General features: G+C 38.5%; 2 protein-coding genes and 1 long non-coding RNA gene across 7 annotated transcripts; 1 reads left to right on the top strand and 2 right to left on the bottom strand.

Annotated features, from left to right (window-relative positions):
* Positions 1-132: 132 nt before the first annotated feature.
* On the bottom strand, positions 133-3,379 carry LOC149007181 (manganese-dependent ADP-ribose/CDP-alcohol diphosphatase-like protein). The gene is made up of 2 exons (XM_089167530.1): positions 3,227-3,379; positions 133-1,768 (listed from the first exon to the last, which is right to left on the bottom strand). Exon 2 carries the CDS (start codon positions 1,742-1,744, stop codon positions 782-784), a length of 963 nt encoding a protein of 320 aa, XP_089023656.1. The 5' UTR covers positions 1,745-1,768; positions 3,227-3,379; the 3' UTR covers positions 133-781.
* Positions 3,380-4,357: 978 nt separating this feature from the next.
* LOC149007180 (uncharacterized) lies at positions 4,358-8,900 on the top strand. 5 transcript variants are annotated; one of them, XR_016175174.1, is made up of 5 exons: positions 4,358-4,518; positions 4,807-5,114; positions 6,472-7,872; positions 7,964-8,024; positions 8,167-8,900. It is a non-coding gene; the product is annotated as an uncharacterized LOC149007180 (long non-coding RNA). The 5 variants fall into 5 exon arrangements; XR_016175173.1 differs by having other exon boundaries at positions 6,472-6,742; positions 7,182-8,900; XR_016175172.1 differs by having other exon boundaries at positions 6,472-8,024.
* On the bottom strand, positions 8,786-9,899 carry LOC149007179 (high-affinity nitrate transporter 3.2-like). The gene is made up of 2 exons (XM_089166463.1): positions 9,698-9,899; positions 8,786-9,466 (listed from the first exon to the last, which is right to left on the bottom strand). Exons 1-2 carry the CDS (start codon positions 9,822-9,824, stop codon positions 8,973-8,975), a joined length of 621 nt encoding a protein of 206 aa, XP_089022589.1. The 5' UTR covers positions 9,825-9,899; the 3' UTR covers positions 8,786-8,972.
* Between the last annotated feature and the right edge of the window lie 4,071 nt (positions 9,900-13,970).

Below are 13,970 nucleotides of genomic sequence, written 5' to 3'. Positions count from 1 at the left end.
ATATGAATTTGCCTATCATGTCAATCTAGCCTGGTGCCCAGAGCTTCCGCTATTTGGTTCAGGTCTTCTCCAAACAAATAGAGTTGGTGCTTAGAGGATTGCTGGTGTTCAATTATCTAGAGTTGATCAATTTTGTGAACTTTGAAAGTTTAGTTATGCTCCTAGGACCCTTAATGGTGTAGCGGATGTTTTTTCCTGGTAACCATTGCTCTTACTTCTCAGCAAGGAATAAAAGAAAGAGAGAATAACGTAACGAATGCTGGAAGCTCAACGTTCTCAAAAGTCAGCCATTAATGAATAAACACTCCACACCTCATTGGGAGAAAAATCCTCTGCTGTGCACACCATTGCTTCTGCTTCGCGAGTACAACTAACATAATAGAGGTGGCTATCAATTACTGTCTCTTAACAGTGTAGTCTTGCACATATTTAAGAAATAGTGATGGGCAGGCTCTGTTGGTGTTACTTTCGCTAATGTTGAGACACTAATGCACTTGAGCATTTGAAAGAAGTATGCAACAAAGGGTGAGGAAAACCAGTTGTAGGGTAATACCAGATGGTGAATCTATATTGCTGACACAACTCTATAGAGGTAAAATGTTCCAACATCTACATCTCAAAATATCTCAGTTATGTATCTACTTACAGAGACCCCACCTCAGTCTCAAGGTATTGGAGCCATCTTAAGAGGCCTCCTTTTTACAAACAAATGAAACGGCATGCACTCGGCATTAATAAAACACGAGAGATACCACATCTGATCATTCAATCATAAGTACATTCAAGAATCAAATACCATCTCGGAGCTAACCATACGATCAGTTCCGGAAAGAGCTAATCTGTCATGGTAGACATCAATGTGACCAAATGCATCTGAACCTGGAGGGCACTCTAAAGCAGCTTCAAGGACCCGATGATGAACTCCATGTGAATCAACTGAGTGCCCACCTTTGTGGTCATGACCACCTAAGCAAACCTTCACACAGTTATATCTATGAATCACCTCCATAACTTCATCATAATTCCACAAAAGAGCTTCTTTGGTTGCAGCACCTGGGTCAAGAGGTAGGTGGCAGCTAACCACCACCTTCTGCTCATGTGTGCTAGCATCCTGAAGGACATTATCCAGCCAGTTTAACTGTTCCCTTCCAACTGCTCCATTGAACATCAGGTACCTTCTGTCAAGACCCGACATTCCCACTGGACTGTTCTTGTCTGCATTAGGGTTCTTCTCCTGCAGAACTTTCAAGGCCTCCAATGTGTTAGGATGCTCCTTGGACCAGCCAATAGCACTAATGTCATAGCCATCAAGAACCACAAATCTATATTCTGGAGTTGGAGAAAAATCATAGTAGGCATGCCCATCCAGGGTAGGAATTTTCAGTAAAGGGAGTAACTTTTCTCGAGAAAGATTGTAGAGGCAATGATTGCCAATCATGTGGTACACAGGCCCATCAAATTTCTCAAATTCCTGAACAACTTGCTGTACAGCTGTTAATGATTGCTCTTTAGGGCAGAATCCATCAACAATGTCCCCCAAATTGATAGCAAATTTCAGCTTCTTAAGGTTGTTCCATTTTCTGACTGCCCTTTGCAAGACTAGAATACTATGACGATAGTATCGGGGAACTCCAAGGAATGAGCGACCATCGGGAATATCAGCATACTGGACATCTGATATAACCCCAAAAGAGAAAAGTGGCTGCTTCCCTTGTAGGCCCATTAATCCATTTGTGGAGGTCATTGGTGCATCACTAGAAGGGGTGTTCTGTTGAATAGTAAAAATAGTCAAGGAACTATGATTCATTTGAACATCAAAGGGTTCTCTACCACCCTTGCAAAAGCATAAATGCCCCAATTTCTAGTAGCTGCACAAACTACTTGTGAAGAGAGATCAAGAAACAATAAGCATCCGTGTCAAAGAGGCATTTGAGGAATAAACACTTTACCTATTACCTACCTACATCATAAAGTTAGCATACATGTTGCAGGATTGGCAAAAGGCATTGGATGGAGCTGATTCGTAGAGATTCATAGAGTAACAAAATGATTTCCTAATTAAGAATTAGAAAAAGGAAACCTACTGGTCTGAGACTCTACCAGTATGTCTCAACTTGTAAACCTATTCCAGAGAGAAATCAAGGAGATCCGTAAAGGCCTAACAACGGTATTGTTAAGCCATCCATCAGTCTTCACTGTTGTCATGTGAAGTAGTTCATCACAATAAACAAGGCTCTCGAGTAAGAATCATATCACTAGGCTGGTAAAACTCCACCAACTACATGATATATTATTGAAAAGACACATGCTCTCGAGCAAGAATCATATCACTAGGCTGGTAAAACTCCACCAACTACATGATACATTATTGAAAAGACACATGCAACAAGCAGATCCACCAATGACACTGAAACCTATTCTTCTTGGTGCATTGCTATTGTTGAATCATGCTTCATCAATCAATTACTCGCAATAGATCTTTCTCCATATATAAAAGAAATGCATGGACAACAATCACCAATACCGGGGAAGATCAAAATGATTCTTATACTATTGTTCTGCTGAACTGCTAGCCTTGATGTCAGAAAATTCAACTGGACAAAAGGGTAACTGCGTAACAGATGCATCAAGGATTTGTACACTTGTACAACTGTATATATGTATGTGGCTTCAGATAAAGCATGGTTATAAATCCAAAAAAGAAAATACTGGGATAATTAAGCATCAAACAGAGAAACAAAACTCACGCCACAACAAATTCTTGCTGATGCTCTAACCATAAAAATAAAAGCTAGTTTCTGATGCCCTCGTGACATCAAGTCTCTGCAAACTCCAGGGGAATGCATGACAAATGAGTCAAAGACGAATCGCTGAACAAAACCCACCTGGAAATCCAAGTGGTTTGCTCAGTGAACCATATTAAATCTTCCCTCTCCAAACCTTTTCCCTTGATGACGTTGTTTTCGTAAAAGAGCTGGGGTCCAAATCAACATATGCCAGGAGAAGGATAGAGAACAAGAAGCTCTTAAGTCTATCAGACGCTATGAATCAAGATACAAATCAAATTACGGGATGAATAAATAACTAATTTCCAGTCCAACCAGGTCGATATCTTTAGAGTTCAGGAAATGGAACATTTTCATTGCAGAAACAACTAGAAAGAATCCAAGGAAAAATCATGATCAACACACACTAAAGCAAAAGATCTGGAGAGAGAGAGATTTACTTGAAAAATCTGACGAATCCGAAAAACTCCGTTCTCAGTTGTTTCAGTAGGCGCGACAGGGGTTGGAGAGATCGGAATTTGATGGTGACTCGGTCGTCTAATTGGAATCGTCCGATAGGCTCGCCGTGCATTCCGCACCTAAATGACGGGGAAGCAGGGAGAAAGCGATTATTAGTTTTCCTACTCTGGCCTTCCACGGCATACATGTATTTTTAAAGGGTAAAATTGGGAATCCAAATGAAATACGAAAAAACCATTCCCGACCCGTTCGATAACCACGTTCGCTTTTGGGAGTGACCGAGTGAGACATAAATCTCTCGTACTATTCCAAATTCTTAATTCTGGTCCTTAGGGCTATAACAGGGTTGGGCTTTTGCAATCTTAAGTCCAGTCTTATATATTTTAATTTAAGTTCGTTTTCACCCTGACCCTAACTCAGGGCCAAGGATTATTGTCCCTACTAAGCCCTATAGGGCCAGGGTAAGTCCATTCACGCCTTGATTGGCCCTAATCCTAATTGGCTCTATATTTTGCCCTGATTGGCACTATCTTTGGCCCTATCCCTATTCCAGGCCCTATCCTTGTCCATGATCCTAATTCATTGAGATCAACCATCAAGGACAAAATTAGAGCAAAAAATTAGGACGCATCAGAACAAGCCAACCAACTAAAGAGTAATCTCAAGCTTGCCCTTGGGCCTAGTTATAACTAGAATATTTTAGCCTTAACTTGCCCTTAGGGCCAAAATCTGGAGCCCAAGTCCTATTCAGGCTTAGGAGCAGACTTAAGGCGGATCATGGCCAAACTTGCACCTCTAGTCATCCTCTGCCTAACATAGATGATAGAGCTCTATCAATGAACCGGTTTGTTATGTCTACCATGCCAAATTCTACAAATACCACTTTTTAACATTTTCTCTTAAACCCTATCTGCATTCAATTTTTGTTTTGAGAAATTGAAATTGTTGTGTACTTCTACAAGCAAAATTTTTCACAAATTTCAATTTGTGATTCCGAAACTTGTTTTTGGTGGATTATCAAACGGCTCCGGTTATTACTATTAGTCTACTCTCGCCTTCATTAGTATATACGTATTTTTAAAGGGTAAAAATGGTAAACCAAATTGGAAAAAGGAAAAACCATTCAAAATCGAAAACCCTTCGGCTTCCGCCTTCCCGGTCTCTGCAGATTCCGACACAGCCGTTCCCGATGAAGCCATCGTCATTTTGGAGAAGCAATCGGAGGAGCCCTAAGACACCTTTGTAATCAACTATTAAGTTAAACATTCACAAGGTAAGCCTTCGGGCTTGTATCCGTTCCAATTCCATTCTGGTTTTCTGTGCTTGTATCCTGACTGAAGTTCTGTGAATGCTTGTGGTAGGGATAGAGAGTTTTTAATGATGCTTAGTGGTTTTCCCGTTCTCCTGTATCCATCTACCCATCTGTTTTTCTTTTTGGGTTCTTCATCTTTAATCTTATGGTTTGATGTTGAGGGATTTTTGTGTTGAGTAACGGAAGCATTCAAAGTAAATGAATTGAGATAGTTGAAATATTTTCTGAAGTATGTTTCTCTCTGTTTAGTTGTTTTGAACATTAGGTGCAGGTAGTATGCATTTTTCAAGTCATGCAGAAGTTATGGCAATGGTGGAGGAGACAAGGCAGAATCTGCTGCAGGAGAGAGCTGAAAAAAGGGTGAAGGGGGGGGGGGAATTATGGAGTTAGAGAGTGGTCGTTTTAAATTCATGGAGAATGACCATGAGTTGCCTGCCTAACAGGGGTTCCTACGGTCAGAGCAAGCATTGTTGATTGCATTGACTAAGCTCTTCCTCTCCAGAAACCTCTCCTCAACATGTTCAAACAGGATCCTCTCTGCTGGTATCCCAAAAAAAGTATGTTAAGTTGTCTTCTTTCTATCTGAGTAAATCATCACTTTTTTTGTATGTAATAATGGATTTCCAACACCATCTGGACCCTAGAGATTTGTAGCAATGCCAACTAAGCTCCTGTGGCCTGATTCGGCCTGTGACTTGAAACTGGTGTTTACTTTTTGGAATTCCATTGGTTACAGATGATTGCCCAAAAGAAATACAGATTAGTACTGGCTTGTAGAACTCTAACTGTTGGGCCGTATTACCCATCTGGTTATGAAAATGCAGTCAGCAAACTTGAAAACTGTCCTTCAGTTGAATATGGTGAGATTTTTGAGATAATAACATCATATTTTAGACATCCAGTGACCTGTTTCATGGTTCTTTGTGGATTACGATTATATGTTGATTGCAAAATATGTATTGTTTGGTGAGACTATGTACAGTTGAGTACCTAGAAACTACTGTGTCCAGTATCAATAATAAGTTAAAAACCGTAATTGCAAAATGGTGCAAGATTTCTTTCTGTTGTTTTTGATTGCTAAGTTCATCCAATTTGGACATGCCCTCAAATAAATGGAGTAGCGTGAGTTCTTTTACTACAATGCCCAAACCCAAACTTGCATTTTAAAGGCTATCAACCTTAAACAATTTGGTAGTAATATGAGTTCTGCTGCGATGAAGAAAGAGTTAATCAGTTGTCAAGCCTCTGAACAAAAGCTACAATAGATGATCATGAATTTGCAGGTCCCTGGTTCTTGCATTGCTTATGAATTTGTTCTACTCAATGAACTAATGCAACTTATTACTTCGAATGTTTGAACTTGACAATGTTCTGTGACAGTCTCTTGCATTTTTACTATTCTTAATTGTAAGGAATGTTGCCATGAGCTAGTAAGATTGTGAACCAAAGGCTGTTTTCCTTGCATATAGCATATCTTACCGAATCAGTCACCTGAGTAACTGTTGGTACTCTTCATTATTCCTATGCCTTTTAATCTTATTGCAGATCAAAGTTAAAATGTAGGCTGACAGGTGATACCATCAATAAATCTGAGGAACATATATGGAAGCATAGTTCCTCCATAAATTGGGTCTGTATTTTTATTTTCTAGAACTGTAATCTTTTACTGACCAGGTTTGTGCCACTTCTACTCTTTTTTGAAAACCTATGACAGTTTCAGAATCAATTTTCTGCATTATCACATCATGGTTTTTCTTACTTTTTGAAGTGTAAGTTTATTTGGTTCACTGAATGGATACTTATACAGTGTTTATGTGATGGTTGTCTTCTTATGTATGCAAATTGGAGCTTTCGATTTGTGCATGTTACAAATCTAAGATTTTGTGTTCTAAATGACGGTATTTTTGTGAACAGAACAAAAGGAAGAAGAAAAGCTAGTATCATGTGGGACTGGACTGGTAGATAGTAAAAAGCTGTCTCACAAGGTTTCAAAACCAAAAATGGAAAGTGTGGTGACTGATTTAGAAAACAATGTTGGTCTGGATGAATCTCAGCCAAGGAACCTAGTGATAATGACCATGATTCAGAAGAAATCAACTTCTGGATCCTCCTATTGGGAGCTGCTGGGATAATGATAATGGTGGAGATAGATGGGTTTCAGACTCACAGCTGGGTCTTGAGGAAGGTATTGAATTGTTTAAGTGTGATATTGGCATTAGAAGTATGAGCTTTTTTAGCATCATTAAATAATTTGATTCCTATTGGCATTGTCTTACGCTCCACTTTCTAGCAGGATTGTAGAATAGTTTATATGCAATTAGTAAAACAGTCAGATACCATATAAAAAAATAAAATTTCAAACATAGCCTGTTTTTCCCTTCGATTTCCAAAAGATGTGAATGATTCAGGTGTTATCTGGTGCTTGCTTAGCATCATGTAAACTGTATAATTTCTGGTGCCTCAATGTTGTTGGCAAGGAGGCAAACAAGGACAATTCATCAAAGGCAAGTAAATGATCTAGGAGCTATAATTTTCAAATAGAATATTCTTCAGATAACAACCCCTTGGAATTTGTGAGGACCTGGATCTGAGGTGGTTTTCAAACTTGAACTTTTCCTTTTCAGGTATTTTCACTCATTCTTTCTTACATTATCCAGCACAAGCATGCAGGAATTGGTAGCAGCATAAACGATCCGGTAAGTTGGTACTTCTAAACAGTTTTTTTAATGATGTTGAGGTACGCCAAAACTTGGATTTGTAGCCTCCTTCACATAAGATAAATCCAAGAGTTTCTGGGGGGAGACTCACTCAACACCTTGTTTGACTTCGGTTGTAAATTCAGGTTGGTTTTAACCTTCATAAATATTCAATTAGTGGTAACATTCCATTTATAATAAGAACGGATTATTTTGAACTGTTTGTAAGAAACTGTCCTCTGACTCTCTAGCATCAATGTTTGGGTCACCTTTCCTGTAGTGTCACAAGATGAAACTTATCACATTGTTCATATGGAAAGTAAGTAATGCCTTCAAGCCATGCCTTACCGATTATGGTTTTGAACTTTTCGTTTTCATCATCACATGGAGTAGATGGAAGTGGCACCGAGGCAGAGGAGCTCTCCCAGCGCTATGTCCCTGTAGACTAACTTTTCTTCTACTCGTTTATGTTTGAAGTGCATTTTCAGTCATTTGAGTTTCTGTAACTTCTCTATTAATTTGCAGAGCAAAGTGAATGTCCATCAGACTTGGACACAGTAGCTTTGCCTTGAGGTGGAAGAAGATCAATACCAGTTCATGATAACTGCACAAGACAGAAGTATTTCTTTTTCTTTGTTCCTTTCCTCCCCCACATTTTTTCCCTCCCTTTTGTATGCGTAAGGTTGAAGGGGCATTCCATGTTAAAACAGATTTTAACCTTGCTCCAGTCAAAATCTGGTCGGGTGAGGGACATCAATGGAAGATCATCAGGTAGAGTATTACTATTTTTTTTATTTTTTTGGGATGATTTGTTTTTCCTTTATGCTATTTTAATGTGGCTATCAGAACAGAACTCTTTCAAATTATTGATGCTATGAGCATTGAGCATAGCTGATCTTAGTTCACCATGCAGTGATTTTTGAGGACTATCAATTTGAAGTTGCCAAAATCTTCCAAGTTCTGAGAGGGTAAGTTTACCACATTATCCACTTATTACTTTCTTCATAATTAAAAATTCAAATATTGAAATAGCAAACATTGTTTGGATCCTCTCCATCTAAATGTCCATGCTCCTATCCTCTCACATTGACAAAGGCCTGATATGAAAGAGGTCATTTTGTATATTATGGTAGGGATATTACGTAATATAAGGCAAAGCTTTGCCCTTGACTCCGAAAGGATTCAAACTTTGACCTTCTACTTAGAGTTGTTGATTTTTCATCAGCTGAGCCATCCCTTGGAGTTGATGCAGTAACATAGTTACCAATTGCTTAGGCATCTAAGACCCTCTAGTTGTTATTGGTGGAACCGACACTCTTGCGCTTGATTTTTCTCCGTTAATTAGATGGTAGTCCGTTAAGATAATACAAATAACAAATTCTACAAGTAATCTTTTTGGCTAAAGTAATGATTACATAAGAAAAAGGAGAGAGGTGGAGACAACCACCAACCATGACTCAAACTCAAAGAAAACTATGCAACTTCTCTAGCTGGATAATCTATACCTTCTCTACAGCTAGAACTAGAATAAATATCCAAAACCAAAAGGAATTTTTATCTAGGAATTACCATACAAACACCTTCCTTTTATTCACCCCTATAAAAGGAAGTAAGAAAAAAAAAAAACATTGCTATTTCCTTACACGTTTATGACCATTATATATAAATTCCCTCTTTAAGCTAAGTAATTAGAGAAAGAAGACAAATCGATCGAATCTTTCAGTGAGACAGCTTTGCTGCGGCTTTCTTCTCCCAATAATAGAATCCAAACAAGGACGCGATGGAGAAAGCCGAGAAACAACCAGCGGCGATGTCGAGCGACGCGTGACGCCCACTGATTCCTTCAATTTCGAATAGGTTGGTTGTCTTCTTAGCGTCCGTTGTCTGACCATAATCCACCTGGTCGCCGGCGGAGTTGAAAGCGTAGGCTCTCACGAAGTAAGTTGCAGTTGGAACGTCTCTTTTGATGGTCCAATCGAAGCTCTGCATCTCATTGCTCTTCGAAGAATCGTAAGGTTTTGATACAATTAAGTGTTGACAGGTCTTGTCTTTGCTCAGGTCGTCCTCGCTCTTCCTCCAGCTTCGATCTACTTGGCTGATTGGTCCATAGCATAGCTTCACCTTCACGGTCTTGTAAGTCGAATCAGTCCCAGCCGGAAAGCTCGAGTTGAATCCCCAGCTCACTGTGATTTGATCTTCTCCGGCCTTCAGCACTGCAACCACCAAACACAATTGGGCAGGGCAAATTAAGAAAAACGGAGAACCCTTTCTGATGAACTACGAATTGTGATCGATTTTATTGTTACGCAGAAGCCTCAATTAGGGCAAGTTGGATTCGACGGCCAGAAGATGATTATAAACAGAGCGAGCTGAAGAGTGAATCCAGAGAAGTTTGAGAGACAAAGAAGATAAAAGGGAGAAAAGGGGGTGTGGGAAGTACTAACCTTGTCCAGCCTTGGGTGAAGCGGTGACCACCAGTGTTCTTTTGAGGGAGGAGAAGAGCACATCACCATAGCAGTTCTGAAATAAGCAGAAGAGAAGGAGACAAGCGATGAATTGACGGGAAGCCATGGCTAAGTAGTGCTTGAAGGAAGAACCAACTCTTTTTTTATGGGTTAAGAGGGAAGAACGGTTGAGGGATTGTAAGATTGTGATGAGCAAGAAATTTATAGGCGGTTGGGAGCTACTACCTCATCTTGGGGTCTAATAAGTCAAAGTCAAAGGTTATTTTGGTAAGAGACAACATAGGGAGTTAGCTGTAAGACTGTGTTTTCTATTTTGTTGGGGGAAGGAAGGAAATTCAAATCCAAGTTGAAGCCATGGAGGAGTTTTCCACGTTTTCTTTTTTCAACTTCCCAACCCTAGATGACCCAATAGCTAGACGAAGGGTTGGCCCTAAAGCTAGATGAAGGGGTGGGGTTATGTGGTCTTAATTAATGTTGATCAATATTAATTAATCAACATTTGAGGAATGAAATCTGGATTGAGCTCGTCTCTAGGGATATCCAATAAATGAGTTGGGCTACACATATCTCGATGACTAATTAGATAAATATTAAGATGTGTGTGGTCTAACCTAGTCATTTCGTAATATCTTTGGAGGCTAAGCTCCTTTAAAGTGAATCAAATTTGAAGAACTCAAGTTGTAGAGTGTATTAAAATTTTTCTTTAGAACCTTATTTTGGCGCTTTTTTTTTTTTGATCATTTGGCTTTTTTGCAGTATGAAATATTAGCATTTGCTCTCCCTCCCCTGTTGGGTTTCGAATCTTGGATCCACCCTTGTATGTAAAGAAGTGTAGTCAAGCAAGAGGCATTAAAAGATTAAGGACCACACCCATAAAGAACAAGTTAAAGATGAAATATTTTCAAGATAGAGAATCCATTGGAGAAGATAAACATAAAAAATAGTGCCAACTCGCTAACTAGGGATGTATGTTAGGCCCCAGCAGCCTAAATTTCCTTTGGCCTCCCTAAGGTTGAACAGGGGTTGAGCTTAGATTTTTAGCCTTGAGGTGCAGGTTTAGGGCTAGGTTAGAGTGGTCTTGATTAGAGTAATGGTGGCGTCAATGGTGAATATTTAACTATGATCGACTTAGCCCGACTTAGCTTGACCTTACTACCTTATATATTATTTATAGTAAAAGTAAGGTAATAATATGGTATTAATCATTGTTTTGCTCTTGTTATTTTGTGGTTAGAGCCAAAGTCAAAGATTAAATGTCTAACTTGGCTTGACTCAACTCAATTTGTAGTGTCAAGATCTAGATTAAGGCTGGTTTAGAGTTTTTAGAATCAGGGTATTAAATAGTCAAGCCCAACCTGACCCTTTCATTCTTTCATTAAGAGTTTTTTTTTTTAAATAAATTTTTTATAATTTTTTTTAATAATTTTTTCTACTTTATATATTAAATATAAGTTGAACCATCAATGGCAGAAAAGGTGAGTTTAGCTGAAGAAAACTTCCAACATAGGGGAATGTTGAGGTGCTTAACCATCAAACTTTGGCTTAAGAGTTGACTTATATTTTAAAGTGGTTATGTGTTCCCTTCTCACCTTCGGATTTAATTCTTTAAAATGCAATCGAGGCAAGGCAATGTAATATATAAATATTTGTTGATATATAGTTTGAGTACCACTCATAGTGTCAAATCATCATAGGTAAGGAAAACTTCTCCCTTCACATATAAAATATATTTGCTTCTGTTCAATAAACTAACCAACCCACTTGTGACAGGAATAAGGTAGACCACTAGGAATCAGATTGGTACTATAAGTCATTACTAAAATCTATTTGATTTTGTTCCTGCAGAATCAAAGAGCAGGAACTTACCAAACAGAGCTTAATAATTTTGTTTGCATTTTATATTCACTATATCTTGAATCAAAACCATTTACACTCTTGGGTCAAAGATGGGTGGGGATTTTAGGTCCAAGCTTCAAACAGTTTTGGGCTGTGTTCTGCCAAGAGAGAGAGACTTAAACAGGAAAGAGAAGTAAAAAAAGTGATGGTGGATCTCAGGCCAGGCCAGCCCATCATCATCCATGAGAAAGACCTAGGTGGGCTTGCTACTTTCATAAGTTCCTCTCCTTTTGTTTCAAAATTCATGCTCCAATTTGATTGGATAGAGAGAATCTTCCTCTCCCTTTTCTATCTTACTGTTCTTATCAGGTAATTGGAGAGCAGTCCATAAAAATAGAAACATGCAAAGAATCTACATCATCTTGATAAGTAAAAAATAACAACCAACTGGGTCGAACAACGATCAGTTCAATCACTCCGGTCGGGACCGGTTCAAGAATTAAATCTAGAGGTATTGTAAGCACAAAGGAACCCAATGGTTATAGAAGGAGACGTGATCCCGTTAAACTCAAGATATGCGATCGTGCTCTATATGAAAACACAACTAATTCACATTGAGCCCTAATGATCGGATGACTAATGATGAAACTTGTGGATTGATCCAACGATTGATAGTAAGAGGTAAACCTTATATAAATTAAAGCATAACATGAAGAAAAGGTAATTGAATCGTTTCCCTCCATTCTATCTTTCAATTAAGCTTTGCAACTAGTCAAGTTCTTTGGTGGTGCTAGCTCTCATTGACTTAACCATCGGAGGTAGCTTCCTAACCATAGAATTGGCCCACATCTGATGTTCATCTTGCAAGAACTCGAAGGCCTCCGTTGTTGGTGGGAGAATTTCTGGATGCATCAATCTGTATTTCATTTTTGTAATAGGAATCAATAGGAAATCCGTATCAGTTACCACCACATATGTACTTAGATATGTTTGTATCTTTCTCTATTCCTCCCCCCTCTTTCTATTCCTCCCCCCTCTTGAAGACAACATTTTCAAGTCCAAATTCTCTATTTGTCAAGCTAGAAGTTTGTGTTCTTCTCACACCTTTCTATTATATAATATGAAGAAAATCTAATGGAGATCCCACTTTTGATTTATCTGATAGAACTTAGATATAGACATTCCTTTTAAATGTGGGTGAAGAGTTGCAGATCCTAATGCGACTCTTTCACCCTCTCGTTAGTGAATCTAATAGTTTATTGAGAGCTTATTCAATCCTCTTATGTGCCTAAATTTGAGAGAGATTATAATTTTCTAAACATCCAGAAATGATCAAGACTAGGTTTGCAATTCAGATAAGGAATCTGACATCTGCAAAGCTTTAACTTTTCGTTTTTCTTTTTAAAGTTTGATTGATCGATACCAAACTTAGCAAAGAAAGCAAGCCCACAGACTTCCGAATGTAGAAAAAGAGAAACAAAGAAGGTGGACAAACATTCCAAATTTCAACTAAATGAAAAGCAAGGGTGGAACTGGAACTGGAAGGCAAGGAAAAAGGACATTTTGAAGTTCTTGCTTTTCAAATGTAAGAGAATCTAATTGATCCATATAAAGTAAAGCAGGTTTGATCTTTTCCACGGTGTAGGCTAGTGTAAACCTTTTAAGAACCCAATTATTTTCGTTGACTTTAGCTTTGCTCCTGTGTTTCACTTTGCCAAAGCATGTCAAAATGAACCAATAACCATAGTAAATTCAATTGAGATCATCAAACCATAATGGTCCATTGTTGAAGGAAAATGAAACCCATCTGAAAACTGAACATTTGGAAAATCCAGTGTGGATCATCACCTTTGACGTGTGCTTTCCTGACGGCTTTACAACCACAAACTATGTTGGGGCCACAAGTAAAAATAAAAATGTTCATCATTCTAAACCTGTAAATTCCTGTAATTTGTGGTCAATAGCCGTTGAGGAGCAGAGGACATGATTCGAACTCCAGAAAATCTTCCAGAAAATCTATCAATCCATTCCATTTGGGCCCCACATTCCAGTACTTAGTGTGTCATGTTGTAGTTGTTGGCTTATAAGAGAAGGCAGGCACGCAAGAAGGGATCCTACCAGAAACGTGTGGGAATGATCCCCTTAGTTTTAAAATGAGAAAGGTGAGGCTTCATGCAATGCTTGTTGATGTGAATGCCTCAAATCTTGGATTCCCATTAATTACTGTTCTTGCTGCTGTCATTATTGAGCAACCATTATGGTTACAAGTTATAAATTTTGATATTATCATGTAATTAATAACTAAATAAATAATTTGATGGAGCCTTAAAGCTGAGTCTAGATCTATGCTTTTCTTATATTTCTTTGTCATATATTAGATGTTTTTTCACTATACATTTTATGTGAGATTCATATG

This window comes from Hakea prostrata, chromosome 8, assembly GCF_041222555.1.
Source record: "Hakea prostrata isolate BN-2017 chromosome 8, UWA_Hpros_2, whole genome shotgun sequence".
NCBI classification, from domain to species: domain Eukaryota; kingdom Viridiplantae; phylum Streptophyta; class Magnoliopsida; order Proteales; family Proteaceae; genus Hakea; species Hakea prostrata.
The sequence above is the reverse complement of the archived record's forward strand: the minus strand, read 5'-3'. Positions and strand labels throughout refer to the sequence as shown.

Bases quoted from the DNA above. Each gene is read 5' to 3' on its own strand.
- LOC149007181 (XM_089167530.1), bottom strand. From the start codon at position 1,744: ATGACCTCCACAAATGGATTAATGGGCCTACAAGGGAAGCAGCCACTT.
- LOC149007179 (XM_089166463.1), bottom strand. From the start codon at position 9,824: ATGGCTTCCCGTCAATTCATCGCTTGTCTCCTTCTCTTCTGCTTATTT. The intron at 9,467-9,697 runs GTTAGTACTTCC...TGGTGGTTGCAG, and splicing joins TTCACCCAAGGCTGGACAAG to TGCTGAAGGCCGGAGAAGAT.